This window comes from Zootoca vivipara, chromosome 3 (assembly GCF_963506605.1).
Source record: "Zootoca vivipara chromosome 3, rZooViv1.1, whole genome shotgun sequence".
NCBI lineage: Eukaryota > Metazoa > Chordata > Lepidosauria > Squamata > Lacertidae > Zootoca > Zootoca vivipara.
In genome coordinates, this window is record NC_083278.1 from 30,084,100 (window position 1) to 30,098,062 (window position 13,963).

Genomic DNA, 13,963 nt, shown 5'->3' on the forward strand with positions numbered 1-13,963 from the left:
AATTAATGGGGGTCCTTGTCACAATAGCGGCTCGATGAGGGGTCCTCGAGAAAATTTTGTTGGGAACCCCTGATCTAGTGCAAACCACCACCCCCACCACCCCGCTTGGAAAAGCAGGGGATCTCAACTAAAGCGCCCACGACAGGCAGCCATCCAATCTCTGCTTTAAAAAAAACTCCAAGGAAGAAGAGTCCACAGAAGTCTTAGTTAGGGGTGGGACTAGGGATTTTCTTCTCAGTCACTGGGATGAGTGTTTCAGATCTGTTCCTGACAGCCTACTTACTGAGGATTCATCCCAACTGCTTGAGGAGAGCTTATACTGAAGGAGCGTCCACCCCCATCATTCAGCCGGGACACTGAGGTCCAGCACCAAGGGCCTTCTGGTGGCTCCCTTACTGTGAGAAGTGAGGTTACAGGAAACCAGGCAGAGGGGCCTTCTCGGTAGTGATGCCCATAGCTGCCAAGTTCTCCCTTTTTTTAAGGGAAATTCCCTTATGCTGAATAGGCTTCCTCGCGAGAAAAGGGAAAACTTGGCAGCTATGGTGATGCCTGCCCTGTGGAACGCCCTCCCATCAGATGTCAAGGAAATGAACAACTACCTGACTTTTAGAATACATCTGAAGGCAGCCCTGTTTAGGGAAGTTTTTAATGTTGGATGTTTTATCGTGTTTAAAATATTCTGTGGGGAGCCACACAGAGTGGCTGGGGAAACCCAGCCAAATGGGTGGGGTATAAAATAATAATAATAATAATACAATGTCAGCTGCGTGCTGAATGTAGAACATGACTGTGGTACATGTTCAAAGCTGGTGAGAGGTGATCTGGCCCTTGAGCGCTATCCAGATTATTATTTTATTATTTAATAGTCTCAATGGTGCCATTAAGAGTTGAATGTTGGCTAGATACTTGTGCCTTTTACCAGTTTCAGTATGTGTAAAGGTAGAAGAGGAAAGGCACTGAACACTAGAGGGGATAACCAGTGGTATTTTTCTAGAAAAAGAGGTTGCCAGAACTCACCACGAACACTTCCCTCATTCTCTTTGAATGACCATGGCACCCATTGAGAGGTGCTACATTTAGCTGGGGAAAAAAAGCACTGGGCACAACCAAATATCAGTGAATGCACTACTCAAAAACATGATTTTTTGAAACACTTTATTTCGGGAAGGAGCCTCTCATGACACAAAAGGAAACAAGCATTTGTTTAAAAAACCCACAAAAGACCCCCAAGTAGAAAACATGTTAGGTTTTCAATACCCAATTATACCCGTTGACTCACATTTAACTTTGTACTTATTCTCCATACATATTTTTCCTCGGCTACAGGACACACAATGTTTCGTGTTTTTACTAAAGCGTTCCTTGGCTGTAGTGATCCACAAACTGTGCTAGAGTCACCGTGTGAGTAGAGTGGAGCTATTCAACACTGATACATTATTGACTAATCATCACAAATATAAACCAATAACCGTTTTTTATAACCCTCAACAACTTTATAAGCCAGTGTAGTGGTGTTGAATGTAGGAAACTGTACGTTTACTCTTCAAGCGGGTTTAGGATTGCAGCCTTAATCTCCTGAAGAAAAACGAATTTAATCTGGTCGAGGTGCCCATTCATTTAAGTGCAAAAAATTTAAAACAAACCTGTAGTACAGAAATGGAACAGGTGAGTGTATCTTACTTCAGAATAAAGTGTCTTTCATGCTCTTCTCACCCACCAGTTACTCTACAGCATGCAAGACAAATGGTTCAAACATGAAGAGGCATCACAAACATCACTAAGGGAAAACATTTAAAATGTGGCATATTTGGCAGAGATGTTGCTTTTGGTCAGATCTCGGGGTAAGATTTTGGCTTGTGGTTTTTATCATTTTTTTGTGACAAACCAAAGAGAAGTGGAAATAAGGCCATTTTATTGCTCTCCAGGGAATTATGTTGTCAATTCAAATTATAAGAGTAACAATTCATGAAAAGGTACTTCAAGCAGAGGTACTCCATATGAATTCAGTGACAGATGTGTCACTATAAACTACTCCAGACTGATCTGTTAAACTTGCAGTGCAATGTTATATGTGCTTACTCAGAAGTAAGATCCACTGAATTCAGTGGTCCTTACTGCCAGGTAATTTTGCACAGGACTGCAGAGTTAAGCAATCAGACAATATTTCTGGGCTATTATCAATCATGATTCTTACATTGCAATCCTTTACATGCCTGAACATCCTATACATGTACTGAACTAAAAAGGACTTTCAGGTAAGGGAGCTAACAGGATTACAGCCTAAGTAGTTATTCAAAAGTAAATGCCGGTGTGGTTGGTTCCTTAGGAACTGTGCTGAAAATTGCAGCTTAATAAGGAAAACATATTAGCAAAATTAAAGACAAGCTAAACCATTTAATAATTAGTAACTCTAGTGTCCTCCTTTTTTAAAAAAGTTCTAAATGAAATAATCCTCCATTAAATACTGGCAATTTTGCTTTTCGTTGGAGGGGTATACAAATACCACAACAGAGAATTTACAAATACCATGTCAGTAGTAAACTGATTTAACAGGTTATAGTTATCTCATTGATAAATGAATTTTGAAAATTACGTTGTCACTGCAGAATTAAAAATGGATCAAATTTATCTCCTTCCTAATTCATCTGTCTCATATAGCAGCCACTGAGGACTGCAATAAACAGAGCAAGGCTTTGTGTAGGCTTTGTGATAAGAGATTATAACGACTTCTTGGTCCATTTTGTGCTTCACTACAAATAGGAAATACTGGTCAAATATAGCTCATGTACAGGAGAGAGGGAAATAGCTGTTAGTCTTGTGTTTCCATGGTTGCTGAAACCAAAACTACATACTTTCCCTCAATAACAAAGGAAATAGGGAAAAATGAAACAGTTGGTGGGATAACACCCAAATGGTGTTATAAGTGATGAGTTCATATCCTATTACCTTCGGGGGGGGGGGATGCTAATTTCCCAAAAGTTATGGAGTTGGGATGTTGCCTGTGACAGGTTAGAGCAGAGGTAGGCAACCTGGGGAATGCATGTTACACCATTACTGACCACCATGCTGGGAGGGGTTGATGGGAACTGGAGTTCTGCCACATCTGAAGGGCTGTAGGTCTCACATCCATGCATTTAAAGAACAATGCAGCTGTTATGCTTTTTAAAAAAATTGACAGCACCTTTGTTGCCATCCCAGCTGTTGTGATGGCCAACTCTACCCTATGCACCCTATGCTTTCTATGAGAGAATCATCCACAGCTCTGCTTTCAAATTCCCTCTGCAGTTCTGTTATCTGCCCACCTCTTTCGCTGGCTGTGTGGAAATGCTGGGAAGATGTTGACACACAATTTTAGCATGCCTACTTGCATCTCCTGCCCTCATGAATGACAGAGAAGATGCAATGGCAGAATATGGCTCAAGACACAGCGCGATTCCTACCACAGATTGGAAACAAAGACGTAGAAAAGATGCTCATTCTATACTCAAAAACTGCCTAGACAGAAACACCCAGCTACTGGCTTTGGTTAATTATTTCTCCCTGAGAAAAAGGCCGTCTTGACTTGAGCCTTTTCTGTGAGCTGAGATCTTAATCCCCATTCCTCCCACCTCAATTTAAAAATGATATATCATTTCAGCTGAACACTTGCCAGGCAAGGCAGTCTCCTTAAAACTTTTTCAACTCTTTGTTTTCATTTTAAAAAACCAATGCATACGTTTGAATCTGCCATTTTCTATACTATGTTCTGCTGTATAGCTTCAATCTTTAAAATTCTGGCTTACTGACATCTGCTAAAATCTGGCCATTCTAGAAAGGCTGGAACTCGATCCTAAAATTACAGTATATAAATATGCATGTCAAATCATTTCTTAATGTAAACCTCAAATTATATGAAGGATAAATTTTGTCAACCCTGTAACAAAAGTTGCTGAGCTGTGTTTGCAAAAAGGCAAGCCATAAAAATGAAATGTAGGCTGTGCGGAATATTAAAAAAATATTTTAACTTTGCTGCTGGTGTTTATCTTAATACTCCATTTATATTACTCTACAAACCAGCTTTGTCATACTTAATATTGCTTTAAATATTATCCAAGGGCCTTGCTACTCTTGCAACCCATATTGCTCCCCACTGCAGGATGATTCCATCTGTAGATGGTTTAGTTTCCATTGTGGAAAGAGGCTAGAATGAAGAAGCATGTGGTCAAGTCAATTTCCTGCTGTCACACGTCTTTCCCTTTTCCAGTTTACATAGTCAGCAGAGAGAAGCTTATCCTGGACCAAACCAATATGAGCTGTATGTAGGGAACAAATAAACCAGCATGAACACTGAAAAAATAGGCTGGATCTTTTCCTCTGCCAAATTCATGTTTTACATGCAAGGATTTGTTTTTTCAAGTTTGTTCAGAACATACAAAACTCTTATCTGCAGCCTGAAGGAAAAGCTTTACTATTCTTGCTGATCAACTAGCCCTAACAATTCTCAGTCACATGAAGAACAAGGAGTTCATGCCCCACTTGTTTTTATGTTTTGCTACTGCAAAGACGAGATCAGTAACATGACTGTGGCTGCTGAATTATGAAGTTGAAAGGCGGCTCTGGATACTAAGCTTAACAGATTATTTTTCCAACATACCAGGTTGAAAATTTAACTTTATAAAGTATTTGGTAAATGCCCTTATGTCTATCTGCACCTTATTTATATTAAATACTGCTTCAATCTGCTACATTTATTCACTTATATTAAAAAAGGCCAAAAAAGGAAAAATAGTTTTCTTTTTAAAAGTTACAAGTTCGTCATATAAAAATGCCAAATAAAGCAAGGGACCCACAATACTAAACCTGATATACAAATGTGTATTGGTTCTATGAAAATAATTGCCCCAATCACATAATAAAAATGATAGAAAAAAAGGTCCAAGATTTGCTTTCAAATACATACAACTAAAAATAAACCCTCTTCGGCGGTCTTGAAATTTCTTGGTCATACAAAAAAAGATCGGCAGAACTGCCAGCGTATAAAATATTGCTGGAGACAGTCTTATCATTGGTCACTGTTCGTGAAATGCATACTGCAGCTCAAGAGTTCAATGGTGAGCGCCATATTTTGAAGACCAGTCAATTCGTCCATGGACTGGTTGAACTGGAGGTGGGTGGGGCAGCAGCCCTGGTGTGCTTTTCATAGGTATGTTAAATGACGGCCTCCCAATATGAGGTCTGACAGACTTCAGAGAAGTGTATTCTACAAAGGAAAAAGAAGAAGTGTGAAAGGAGAAAATGGATCAGGGGTTAAATTCAGATACAGAATCTGGTGACTTTGACCAAAGGATCCTGAGAAAATTTCAAATAAGAGGGGTGATTCAGAGCTCCTCTGCTCCCTTGCTCTGAGAAGTTAGGAGGCTGTCCAGAGTAGCGTGAGGAATGCAGGGAATCAGAAAAAAATTGTGATTGCAGAAGGCTCCACTTGAACCTTCCATTAAGGGAAAGCTTTTCTGCATCCAAACCATTGTCACCAATTCTGAATCTGAATGAATACAGTGGTACCTTGGTTTATGAACTTAATCCATTCTGGAAGTCCATTCTTAAACCAAAGCGTTCTTAAACCAAGGCGTGCTTTCCCATAGCAGCAAGGGACTCAATTTACAAATGGAACACACTCGACAGGAAGCGGAACATATTCTGCTTCCAAGGCAAAGTTCACAAACCAAAACACCTACTTCCGGGTTTGCAGCGTTCTTAATCCAAGTTGTTCATAAACTAAGCTGTTCTTAAACCAAGGTACCACTGTATACCAATATGATAAGCATAATAATAATAATAATAATAATAATAATAATAATAATAATAATAATATACTTTAACTAGCATGCAGAATCCAATCCACAACTTTCTATGCAGATGTTTTTAAACTATCTTGGTTGAATGCTTCTGAAGAAGTCAACTGAGATACTGTAAGACCTGCTCTCTCACTTCACATATAAAAAAATAAAATAGGACAAAGAGTTGCCTCTCTGGAATAATAAGTTACGGTGTTTTTGAGCTACTGCTCTAGGTTCTGTCAAAGGGCCAAAGAAAGGAGTATTTTTTGGTGTTTTTTTTTTTTAACTGAAGTGGCTTATTTTCTGCTACCACTAGTTGTGGGTAGGAACACAGAGCTTTGAGATGCTCTCAATTCCCTGCTTATGTTATTGAATCCTAAAGTTTAACCCAAGTACTGTCTGTGCTAGAGGTAACCAACATGGTGCCCTCTAGATTTTACTGGACTTCAGCTCCCATCTGCCCTAACCAGCATGGTCAATTATCAGGGATGATGGGAGTTACAGTCTAACATTGTTGCCATCACAAGGTCTATAATAATAATAATAATAATAATAATAATAATAATAATAATAATAATAATAAATCCAAAATCCTTAGGACACTGAATTATTGTGTGAGAGGTATACAACTGCAGAACAAACAGGGTCTGTAGTCCTAGAGAAAATTCAGTCTGCTGGTATTCGGACAAACAGTGGCTCTTTTGTATCAGCCATTTTTAACTACTGAAAAAAGATTAGATTTGAAATATTAGCAACTATAGGCCCTGTCCCTCGGTTGCCATGGAACTTCCCCTTCCTCTGATCTCCCCTGCAGCTTTCTGTATACTCTCAAAATCAGCTCCAGAGTGTTGGAGGATTTTCTGGAGCAGGTTTTTTTTTGGGGGGGGGGAGTAGGAAGAGGAGAGGAAGGGGAACTCCCAGTGTGTGAGTGGTTCGCTGATCACACAGTGTGGGGTACAACTCCATGTATCTGACTGGGTACTGCAAAGCAAAACGTGGGAAGCATCCCAGAAAGCGTGCCTCTCTTTCTGGCGTCACTCTTTAATCAATGGTGGGAAAGCTGGTTGAACAATTGCCCCTCTTGGGCTTTGTATGCACACCATACATTTAAAGCACCACCCCAAATCAGCATTGGGAACTGTAGTTTACCCCTCACAGTGCTACAATTCCCAGCAGCCTTCACAAACTTCAGTTCCTGGCATTCTTGGGGTGTGTGTGTGTGTGTGTGCACGCGCACTTTCAATGTTGGGTGTGTATGCAGCCCTAGTCATACAAACAAGATAAAGGCTGAAGCCCAGGCAGCGTCCCCCATTTTGCAGTGCAGTGGCATTCTTGCTGTGCTCCCCAGAAACAGAAAGAGCTTACGAGATGGGTCTGAAGATGCATCAATAATCGGCGCTAACTGAACCCTCTGGCCAGCAGAGCCAACTTCTTTCTTCAGAAACGAAGGGATGTAAGCACCCCTTAGCCCACTCGCTCCTGTGTTGCCTGAAAGAAAATCAGAGAGCGGAGGACATAATTGAGGTCAATGCAGTAGACCAGTACAAAATTTCACAATGCACCACAAACAACCTTTATTTTTTTCCTTTAAAAATCAATCCAATAATTTTCCTTAAAAACAAAACAATCCAGTTAATAATCCAGCCAATGCTCAATCCAGTTATTGCCTTAAAGTCCCACCCCATGTGACAGCTTCTTTTTCTGTGATAAGATGGTGCTGTCACCAGAAAGAGTTGAAACTGCACCAGCAACAGAGTCTACACTTCCTCTTGTCCTGTGCCTAGAGTCCAAGTGGCTTTCTGCTTGACCTGCACTTTCTAGGCACAGGTCCCAGCAGTTTCCCTCTTGCCCCGCTCCTTTACCAGGGAAAACCCACTGCTTACTGCTAAATCGGAGCAAATGTCAATCCAGAGAAAACCTGGATTGTCCTTTGCTCTCACTGAGCACTAAAGAGTGGCTTTCCCCAGGGGAAAGCAGTGGGATGAATCCTGAGTACCTGAATCAATCTTTCAAAGACTTTTATCTTCGAAAAAATCTGATATTTTACGTATATGACTTCATGATCTTCAGTGTAAAACCAGCAGGAATTGACTTTAATCTATGCAGAAGTATTAAGGAAGAAATGTCATTCAACTCAGTGGGACTTACTTCCAAGTAAACGTGCATGGATCAAAGCTGTGAATAAACTTAGGATCACATCCACTTTATCCTATTTTGTCTGTCTTATGCAGTAAATGATGTCAATACATCAAACACTGGTTCACTATCACAAAGTGCAGTCAGCAAACAGGTCTAAAAAAGAAGACAAATTTTCTTTTCCTTACTGGAGTTCAGCCTGGTGATCCCTCCTGCTACCACCGATGTCTTTCCAGGTAAATTAAAACTGGGCCATGGATTGGACGGGGTGGAATCTTTGCTTGAACTTGAGACTAAATTATTTCTTGTGCTTATTCCTAGAGTAAGAAGTAAGATGCTGTAAAAATGCAGCAGGAATACATTTATTTATATACATATCTTGCTCCCCTTCTGTTTCTATCATGCAGTAATTCCCATCTACTAGCATAATTACCTGCAAATGTCAGTGCTAGATTAGGCAACAGGGGTACAGGAAGACACCCCCTATGGGGCTGTCATGATGTTTAGGACGGTTAATCTAGGCAAGTCTGTAATTGTAAAGGGAGGAAAGAAACAGGGGCCCCTGAAGGAGTGATGAACTAGAGTGGCAAAAGGCTTTTCTGTATCACAATGCCACTTTAGGCAACTGGATGCCACAAATATCTAGCTACTGAGTCATGTAGGCTGCCAACAGGGTGCCCTCCAAATGTTGCTGGACTACAACGCCCATCATCCATGACCATTAGCCATCCTCTGGGGCTAATGGAAGTTGTAGTCCACCATGTCCAAGTAGTGCTGTGTGCAAACTGACCCACAAACATGTACACCCTCCAGGAAGTATAAGAGGCCTTCCTGTTCCTCGCCTCAGTTGCCCATTGATCAAGTGTTTTGCAGTGTCCAAGGGGGTTGTATTATACCTTGCTTTTGTAAGTTAATTTCATAGGTATTCCACACAATTAGGTTAAACATGCATTCGATTGTGGTTGCTGTCCACGTAGAATGTAAGTTGAGCATGTTCTAGTGAGAGACCAGAAAAGAACCAGCTGCAATACTTGATGGGTTTGGATATGGGAAACTCGGGGACAAACCTACGCTAGGCAATGAAATTCAATATATGGCCTTGAGCAATTCACTACGCCACAGTTCAGCTTACTTCACAGGACTGTTTGAAGCTAAAACACAAATAAAACGCGCTCTGAGCAACTTGGTATACAAATGTAACATTATTTTACAACCAGTCATAAACTGAAGACAGTTTGATCAACACCTAATCAACAGTCAGTAATAAAAAAGTTATTTTGTTGCTGAATAGAAAGTTTCCAAAAATGCATTTTGTAGCCAATTTAAGGGAAATGGCTTAATAAAAACAAAATATGTCTTCTGGGAAGCAAATCCCACTGAAGTCCCTGTAAGTGGGGTTAGGATTGCAGCTAATAATCAGCAGGACGTCTGGGACTAGAGGTTACTCACTCAGGTCAAAAGCGGATTATCATATTTTACGAAGCATCATAGTAAATATTTATTTTTTACTAACCAGGTAAATACCTAGAATGTTTCAAGTAATGTTGTTTGGCTGCAGAAACTTGCAATGTTGGTGTGTCCTGCCGAAGGTAGGAAGGTGCGCTGTTCCCAGTTCCTAAGCAGGCTGACGGCTTGAGATCCGAGATACTTTCAAATCTGAAACCAAAATCAACCAGCCATGTTTATACTGCCGGATACAGCAGTATGTATGATACAGCAGTACAGAAATACTTTTATGGACAAATCAAGAAAAATAAGGCCAGTAACTTGCCCACAAAGAGCTTCATCACTCTGTCCTTTGTTTTTAAGTTCTTTTCTGGCAAATGAGGAGTTAACACCTCCATCTTCCAGATCTTCCCAATCCTCAGTGTCTTTTAGTGTCCCGGGAATGTGTCCCCATCTACGACGGCTCTTTGGTTTGAGTTCCCCATTTGTCTTCTCTGTACCAATGTCTGCTTTCTGACATTGCGGGAGGAAAATAAGAAAACAGAAGAAAAGCATGTGAAGATCAGAACTGCGGTATAAGCAAAATAAATATTGGAAGTGCTTCCAATGGGCAGAGAATGGGCCTTTGGCAACAGGGCTGTGATTTTACTGCCAAAATTTCACAATTTGTGTGTACTTACTCCAACATGTGGTCAAGCAAAATTACTCCAAATGAATTTAAATTTAAGAGATGGTTGTCTCACAAACATACACGGCAGCTAAGCAACTTGAATTACAAACAAACATTAATAGGACTAAAGCAGAGGTTGAGGGGAGAGAATTGAAAGGAAAAATAGAAAAGTGTTTATGCAGAAGCAGCTTACAGAAAAGAGGCAGGGAAGGATGGGGCCCAGGAGGTTCATGTTGGGTTTGAGGAGGAAGCAAATACAGTCCTACCAATGCTTCCATTATATGAATGGCTTAGTTCAGAAGACGCTGTCTCACACATGGTGGGTAAGTGACACTGGGTCTTCCCTCCCTGGCTACGTATACACTCAGTTCTTTGGACATCCAGGGATAGCCACGCTTTCATATGGGCATAAACTCCAATATGCCTGAGTGGTGTGATGCCCTTTCCAAATGTCATGGCCCTCCTTGGACGCCCAAGTAGGCTTGGAAACAGACAGGGCAGGCAGAGGGAAGGTATGCTCTTACTGCCTCACCATGGGCAGGAGAGACATAACTGCCCGCTCAGAGCAAGGTGTAGCATGTATCTTGAGAAGCTGAGTCTGCATGCGTCATCCAAATGGGGAGACCTCCAACTTCACTTGATGGTTGTATCATACCTCCTCCCCAAGAAGGTCATGTATAACCATCCGTACCCAGATGTTCAAATGAGTAGAACTTTGACTCCTTCCTATCTTTCAATAACTATTCCCCATGTATCACTGGAGCCAAGGTCTGTCCCGCCTGCCTGCTCTACACTAAGGAACAATTCACTGGAGACCAAGTCAAGAGTTCCCAAGACTAATGCAAAATAGATGCTGCATTCATGTAGCCTCTGTATTGAGAGCAACTGTGGAAATATCAGCTCAACAGAAACAAGCTCCTAGCATCCAGAAACAAAAAAGAAAAGTAGAATTCTTTTTTGCATTTGCCCTTAAAACCACACAGCCAATCCTATTTAAAATACAAGAGTGAGATAATGTCCACATTTTAGAAGGGCAAAAATCTCATCCAAGACTGTGCCTTACCTGCTGAGGAATCTTATTGTGAATTTCTGGCAAAGCCACCTGGCTAGGCTTGTCTTCTCTTAAATGGTCACTCACGGTGGTGTCTGTTTTGTAAGGGTATATCAGGGAGTGGGAGGACTGGTTCTGCTGGAATGGTCTGAAGGAAAGGCGAACTTGTGCTTTAGGAGGAGGCTGTGCTGGTGGAATGGGTTTCATGTGGACTTGTGCTTTATCAGGAAGGTCTCTCTGTTGCTTTCCCAGCTCCTGAGTAGAGCGAGAGGTGCCCAGTAATTGGCCAACCTGGAAGTAAGGATATCGAAGAGCCTAAAAGTCAAGGGAGAGAATTTTTTTTAACCCAGGGAGTCAAGCAACAGCCAGTTTCTCAGTCCCAATATCTAGGGTTCTGTGCATGCCACAATACCACTCAAGGGCAGGGAAAAGCCAAAATATGATAGCACATGCAAAATTCAACTTTCTAGTAGTTGCTGCTTTCGTTTTATATATATATATATATATATATATAAGTAAGTTTCTTAATGCTACAAATATATGCCTGTTGAAATCTTAAAAGCCAAACGGGTGGGTCTTCCATATTCTGCAACCCTCCTTCTCCCCCTCCACAACAAAACCAGAATTATGCAAAAATGAAAAGCAACTCATCCATGCCACAAACAATTTTGCAGTTTGCATAATGTGTTTAATCTGCACAATTTACAAATCATAGGCAAAATCTGGGATGTCTGGGTGAAAATTTTAATTTAATTTTTTTTAATGGTGTTGTACACAACCCTTCCCACACAGGCTGTATGCCCAGAGACTTCTCTCTGGCATAACTCATCTGTTGGGCTACCTTTTTACCATGGCATTTGACATCTGAGATACTGTATATATTTTCAGGATACATGCTGTGCAATTTATTGACTGCAATTTATTTTTAACACAGTTTTTTAAATTGCTGTAACCTGCCCTGGGACCTTATGGTGAAGGGCAGGTAAGAAATCATAAACATAATAGACAACTTATCTCACTTTATTGGGGCCCTTTGATTAAACCAATTAGTAGTGCATGTTAATCAATTAGGGCCAGGCAGCCTTTATTCTCAAAGTGTGAGTTTTGTTCTCACTGCTTTATTTCCACTGAAAACGAATAAAGGATCAGATAAAGCTGTCCACCCTGCTGCAGTTTTTAAGAGGTCCTGATGTGAATACAAATCCAATTCCCTGTGCTCCTTTTCTGATTAGCAAGGATGGGAATGCATAGAAGAAACAAAGCGAGGTATAGAGATAGAAACCGCAATAAGAAATAAGAGAAAAGCAGAGATGTGTCAGCAGTGGATGAAGAGACTTGAGACTTCCCTGAATCAGAAAAATATTCCACTGAGTTGGGGCTGGTGATGGGAAACAGTGGTCAGAACCAACAGTCTGCAACACATGTTTTGAACCCACTCCTCCTTATAACCTTTGGAAGTTCCTCTGTTCCTCTGAGAGAGTGAGCTGTCAGCAAGGCAGAGAGTTGTAAAGACAGATCCATGAAAGAAGAGCAAACCTGGCTTGCCGTTGGCCGCTTTTTGGGGTCCCACTGCAACATGTCTCTCATGAGCTGTATTGACTCGCTGCTTGCGTTAGGGATGAGGGTCTTCAGGTTGTTTGGGACGCACTGAGGCCAGCGGAAATTCATAGTGCCGGCAAGCTGGTAGCCTTCGGGCCAGTCATTCTGAAAAGGACGGAAGCATGCCTGGTCAGGACATGAACGTGTAGCTGGTGCAGCCTTGCCCAAGATGCCACCCTCATGCCTTCATAAGCAACATTCCCAACATTGCATAAAGGTCTGGCTGACTAGTGAACTGATCCTGGGATAACTGAAGCAAGCGGATCAGCTCACACAATTCAAGGGGTAGGTAAGAGGCTGAAGTGATCCCAGAGAATCAAGAGCACATGATAAGACCAGGGAGTCCTAACTCATAACTAGATAGCTGAAGGGTGAAGTGAAGGCAAAGACAGGCAGTCCTAGGTTAGCTGATCATCACCATATTTTGGCCAGGCCACTCAATAGGTAGACCATTGTCAGGCATTTTGTTTCTGTTATTCTACTGTATTCATTGTACCTTTATTGTATCTTTCTTTCTCATATCAATATGCAGTACAGTATATGCTTGTACACCGTTTAAGCAATGTGTGTTCTCTTTCGCAGCACCAAGGCACAGTAATAATGTCAGCTGGTCCCTGGCATAGAATTCTTATGGACAGCAACTTAACAATAAAGAATGACTCTAAGCTTTTGCAGAATGCTCTCCTAAAGTTTGAGCGGTCACAGCTTCCTCTCACGCATGCTGAATTCCACTGGAATTAATTCCAAGGCAGCAATTTTTTCTTCCCTTTGCTCCCCACCATCCCATACAATGTCTCCTTTTTAGTACAAGTTGCTATTTTCTCTATCGAGACTGTATAAAGCTGGAGACATCTTAGCAATCAGCTATCCAGTGTCAATAGCAGAAAAGAAGTAGAGTAGTAGCGGGGAGGAGAGAACAGAACATATTCAGAGTTATACTCCTTCATGCACACTGAATACAGGCTCACAGTTACCTTTTTTGGCGTCCCCAGCACTTGGCAAATCTTGAAAATAGTATCAATTTCACTAGCTCCTGGGAAGAGCGGCCGGAGTGTGTAAACCTCTGCCATGATACAACCAACAGCCCAGATATCAATGGGAGAACTATAGTTAGTGGATCTCAAAAGCACTTCAGGAGCTCTGTACCTGAAAGCCAAAAGCGAGGGGGAAACACAGTGGGGTTCGTTTACAAAATATGCCAAGCAGAACCTTACACCAGACTAGTACATTTGCACTGGACAGCAA

The 13,963-nt window shown here is 41.3% G+C and overlaps 1 protein-coding gene across 3 annotated transcripts in view; it reads right to left on the reverse strand.

The window, feature by feature from the left end:
- Positions 1 to 1,093: 1,093 nt before the first annotated feature.
- The window catches only part of CILK1 (ciliogenesis associated kinase 1), a 28,669-nt gene continuing 15,799 nt past the window's right edge, over positions 1,094 to 13,963 (reverse strand). For 2 of the 3 annotated variants that reach the window (XM_035109800.2, XM_035109799.2), the window contains exons 7-14: positions 13,693 to 13,864; positions 12,656 to 12,823; positions 11,132 to 11,434; positions 9,724 to 9,911; positions 9,466 to 9,608; positions 8,141 to 8,269; positions 7,182 to 7,304; positions 1,094 to 5,239 (exon numbers count right to left, since the gene is read on the reverse strand). In XM_035109800.2, the coding sequence (XP_034965691.1) occupies positions 5,085 to 5,239; positions 7,182 to 7,304; positions 8,141 to 8,269; positions 9,466 to 9,608; positions 9,724 to 9,911; positions 11,132 to 11,434; positions 12,656 to 12,823; positions 13,693 to 13,864 (1,381 nt within the window). In that variant the 3' untranslated portion in view covers positions 1,094 to 5,084. Of the gene's footprint in view, positions 5,240 to 7,181; positions 7,305 to 8,140; positions 8,270 to 9,465; positions 9,609 to 9,723; positions 9,912 to 11,131; positions 11,435 to 12,655; positions 12,824 to 13,692; positions 13,865 to 13,963 lie in introns of those variants that run through there. The other variant, XR_004692255.2, reaches the window with a different exon arrangement.